The following is a 4,710-nucleotide window of genomic DNA, read 5'->3' as shown; positions in this document are numbered from 1 at the left end:
TTTTCGATCCTTTTAAGTACTAGTTATGTAAATTTCCAGTGCACTAACACTATATAGCGTTGGTTACATGATTTTATTTTAATGAAGGGGGTACAAAATGTTGGATGAGTAAATATATATTTATTATGTGTATTCGAAAACTGATACATATAATTCAGTGTAAATCGAGAAAAATTTATAACCCATCAGAAAACAAGTACTTGTGTGGTGCAGATAGATAGAAGAAGAAAGATCAAAAGTAGAGGAGAAAAAAATGTCCACGTGGATAGCCCCATCAAAGAAGATGAGGATGGAGTTGATGATCTTATTGGTCCGAAATCTATCTCAAGGAATTCCTAGATTTCACTTGTCCTACTTGGCTGCACCCAAATCAATCCTTTTGATTTCCCCACTCCAGATAAACCATATAGTCCAGTTTCAGTGTCTGTATCAGTACCAATTTGTCTAGGCGGAGAGAGAGATAGAGAGTTAACAGAGAGAAATATGGCTTCAACATCTGCTGCATTGGTGAATGGATTGGGCTCTTCTGCATTCTTGAATGGTGGCAAGAACGCCCAGATTTTGTTGTCTGCGCCAATTGCAGCTAGAACTGCAGTGTCTCCTAAGAGGTTTGCTGTGGCTGCTGCTGCTGCTCCTAAGAAGTCTTGGATTCCTGGTGTTAGAGGTGGTGGCAACTTCATCGACCCCGAGTGGCTCGATGGATCGTAAGTATCCTGCTTGCCACCATCCCTCCCCCTTCAACTATAAAGTAGCCCTCGACCATCAACAATATTATGATTCGGAGTTTTATCTTAAAATGTGAACTTTGTTAAGAGTAGTAATTCAAGTCCGACTTGAGATTTTATTAGTGTAGCTCTGCCACAAATTGGATAGTTTCTCGTTGAACAAGGCTACATGTACTGGGATTTTGACAGAATGCTGTTCTGTCATTGGATGGGGGGCAGTGCTGCCAACACTACATCTGTAACTTGTACAGGATGATTGACCCTATACATGTAGTTTAATTCTTTCTCGTTTATTGTCGAATAATCTTATGAGCTGGTGACTAGTATCGTGTGCACCATTTGAATCAATTGTTTTTTTTTTTTGAAATTTTTTTTCTTCTTTGAAATTCCATATTCACAACATCGCCTTGAGATTAATATTCTGAACGCTCCTATTGCAGGCTCCCTGGTGACTACGGTTTCGACCCGCTAGGTCTTGGAAAGGATCCAGCATTCTTGAAATGGTACAGAGAAGCCGAGCTGATCCACGGCAGATGGGCAATGGTTGCAGTCGTTGGCATCTTCGTTGGCCAAGCTTGGAGTGGCATCCCCTGGTTCGAAGCTGGCGCTGCACCTGGTGCTGTTGCGCCCTTCTCTTTCGGCTCTCTCCTCGGCACCCAACTCCTCCTCATGGGTTGGGTCGAGAGCAAAAGATGGGTCGACTTCTTCAACCCGGAATCTCAATCTGTCGAGTGGGCTACTCCATGGTCGAGAACTGCAGAAAACTTCGCCAATGCAACCGGCGAACAAGGCTATCCCGGAGGCAAATTCTTTGATCCTTTGGGCTTTGCCGGTACACTCAAGAATGGAGTTTATATCCCTGACACGGAGAAGCTTGAGAGATTGAAACTTGCAGAAATTAAACATGCAAGACTTGCTATGGTGGCTATGCTTATATTCTACTTTGAAGCTGGCCAAGGGAAGACACCCCTTGGAGCTCTTGGATTGTAAGGAATCTTGATTTAAGAAATAAATTCAATGTAGAGAGAATTCAAATTGTTTCCACTTATCTTTGGCTTTGTAAAATTAATGATCAAATAATAATATAAATATATAATAGTTGAGATAACATATATAAGCGTTAAAAAGAATATTGAACTATCGAGCTACAATGAAATATATATTACAATGGCTCGATTTTTTCCATTGGCATCTAAAAATATGTCGAGCTATTATAGGTTGCGGAAGGAAGTTTTTAAAACTGCGATGGCTGGTGAATGTGCTCCCTCTGAGGCATGAAAGCTTGGGTTCTAAAGCGCGAATCGAACTCTTACCATTGATAATTGATGTCATAACAAACTTAAGTACTTCTAATATTTCGAAACACCAGAATGAACATCAACTTTCCCTTGTATGAACTTAGATATGGCCTCCACAATTTCCCGTCTGTTATTTCTACATATGGTTCCTATACAAAACAAAAAATAAAAAAATTCCATTTCCTGCATCCACATTTCCACTTCTTTTTTGCATTGGTCCAGGACCAGTCCATCTACCATCCACATCTGCATATGGACTTAGCTGGATTTTCTGGTCTTTGGTTTGGAGTGGGGGTGGAGTGAGGAAGAAGATGAGGTTTTGAGGGTGAAGATGGGGGTGGAGGTGAGATTGGAGAAAGTTTGGGATTGTGGGTGATACAATTATTTTATTTGAGTATAATCTGCAAAAAAATAAAAAATTTGAGATTACAACTGCAATTATTCCTTTTTCATTTCGGCCTTGTTTAAGTGAATTTAAAGGTTCTAGTAATGGACTTAGACAATAGGGAGGTCTTTTGCACATAAACGATCGTCAAAGGGATTTTTTGTTAATTTGAAATGATAAGAACTATTCTACAACGGAGATAAGGTCAAAGGAGTTTTGTGCCAATTACTCAAAATTAAATAATTACAATGCAGAGTTGACTGACTTTTTAGCGGAAAGAGGGCCTTCAGATATTGAAATTAAATGAAAAGATTGAGGACACTGTTTTATAATATGGACCACTCTATAGTTTGCGATTTGGGCATTAATTAATTAATGAGAAATGTTATAAATTTATGATAAAATTGAGTTGGAACAAAATGATGATTATAAGTTCTAGATAGTATTTAAACTTTTTCTTCTCTTTTTTACCTTGCGTCACAATTAAAGTTCGAGAAGGAAATTGTGTCGGTAAGATTGGTCTATTAATAATATATTCCGTTGCTAAAAATAAATGCATGCAAAATGAACAAATGACGATCGAATAAAATGTGGAAAATGCAAAAAACAGAGGATAAAATGAAGTGATGTATGTTGTTACAAATATCCTTAAGACGGATTTTATCCCCTTCAAGGGTGCTAATAGGATCAAACTAGGGGTAAAAGGTGGGGGCGAGCAGCTTGCCCTGGACATGTGGTGAGCAGCAATTTGACCATGCGAGCCGCTCACCAACTCATCAAATTGAGAAAAATATGCAATATTAATTTTGTCGAACAAACTAACCTTGATCGTATCTTTCTAGACTGAATGATATTGAATGTTATTTTGATTGAATTTCGAAAAAGAAGAATTTAGAAATCAATTATTTGGATAAAAAAATGGAATTAGGAGGTCCAATTTTTAGATTTCACTGTGTCTATTTTGAATGGTTGCATTTTTGGTATAAATTAATTTTGACCATTTGATTACATTATTTCAGATTGAGGCAAGGTATGACGATTTAAGTTTCATTTTATTCAAAGGTCATGACTCTTCAGTATGCGTTCATTGCACTTAAAGAATCACACACAATCATCACTCCTATTGAAGACTCATTCCAATTCATACATTTTAATTATTAAATAATCCCCCTAACAAATTCAATAATTAATAGGAACTCCCATTTCTTTTTGTGCCTCATATGTGAACTAAAGTTAATTTCACAAATAAGTAGTATATGTTCTAAACACACTTCATCAAAAATAAATGATACTAATTCATTCTAAAATAAAGGAACTTTACTCGCACGTAGTAACAACTAAATTTTTGTAAACATTTTTTGACCTTGTATAACTACCAAAGTTTGAGAAGGAAATTCAATTAAAGTAGTGAACTCTCATTCCCCCCTCCCCCCCGCCCCACCCTTTTTTTTCCCCCCCCCCCCCCACCTTTTTTTTTGGGTACTTCTTATATGTACTAAATATACAATCAATAATTATAAATAATAACAAACAATTGTAAAATTGAGAACACTTACGTGCATGTTGAGAAGCTCCATTGATTGAAATATGATCCCACAAGTTGTAGTAAACCTGCCATCTAGCCCTTAATTATTTGTGGAAGCTCGAGAAATAAAATGAAATTAGATTATTATTTTGTGATAATCTAGCACCACGAGCCTAACACATTTAAGAAACGAGCTATGGAAGCTCAACCTATTTAAGATTATGCAAGTCCAACCCTATAAATTAATTAAAAACCCAACAATTTAAGAGATTAAGTTTAAGTAAATTTGATTACAAAGATTTAATAAATAACTGAGTTGCCTCAATAGTCATCTACATAGTATTTCATATAGGCAAGAATCCAGGTTCGAATCACCATGCATGGAACCCATTCTAAAAATATTTTTGAAATTGTTTTATTCTAGTATTGAACTATTTTTAAAAAAGAAAAAAGAAAAAAAAATTCTTGAATTAAATTCTAAAATTTAATCTTTATACCTTCCACTAAAAATATAGTTAATTAATTTACGGCTAAAGTACAGTTAATCTAGTGACGTTTCGATCTATGCGGGTCGGAGCGTTACATTATTTATCCTTTTTTTCCAATGGATTCGTTGTATCCATGAATTAACTACAGTAAATTTGTCTAATATAGCCAAATGAGGTTTTTTAACACTTCATACTTTATATTAAACGACTATAAATAAGTACACTAATCAATAGTAACTTTCAATCGAACATGCCAAATATTGATTTACCATTCTCAGCCTCAAGCTTT

At 35.9% G+C, this 4,710-nt stretch overlaps 1 protein-coding gene across 1 annotated transcript; it reads left to right on the top strand.

Annotated features, from left to right (window-relative positions):
- Nucleotides 1-398: 398 nt before the first annotated feature.
- LOC111394689 (chlorophyll a-b binding protein CP24 10A, chloroplastic-like) lies at nucleotides 399-1,835 on the top strand. The gene is made up of 2 exons (XM_023020630.1): nucleotides 399-704; nucleotides 1,166-1,835. Exons 1-2 carry the CDS (start codon nucleotides 484-486, stop codon nucleotides 1,713-1,715), a joined length of 771 nt encoding a protein of 256 aa, XP_022876398.1. The 5' UTR covers nucleotides 399-483; the 3' UTR covers nucleotides 1,716-1,835.
- The last annotated feature ends 2,875 nt before the right edge of the window (nucleotides 1,836-4,710 follow it).

The sequence above is a fragment of the Olea europaea genome, chromosome 5 (genome assembly GCF_002742605.1).
Source record: "Olea europaea var. sylvestris chromosome 5, O_europaea_v1, whole genome shotgun sequence".
Lineage (NCBI taxonomy): Eukaryota > Viridiplantae > Streptophyta > Magnoliopsida > Lamiales > Oleaceae > Olea > Olea europaea.
This window is presented reverse-complemented; position numbering and strand designations above follow the sequence as displayed.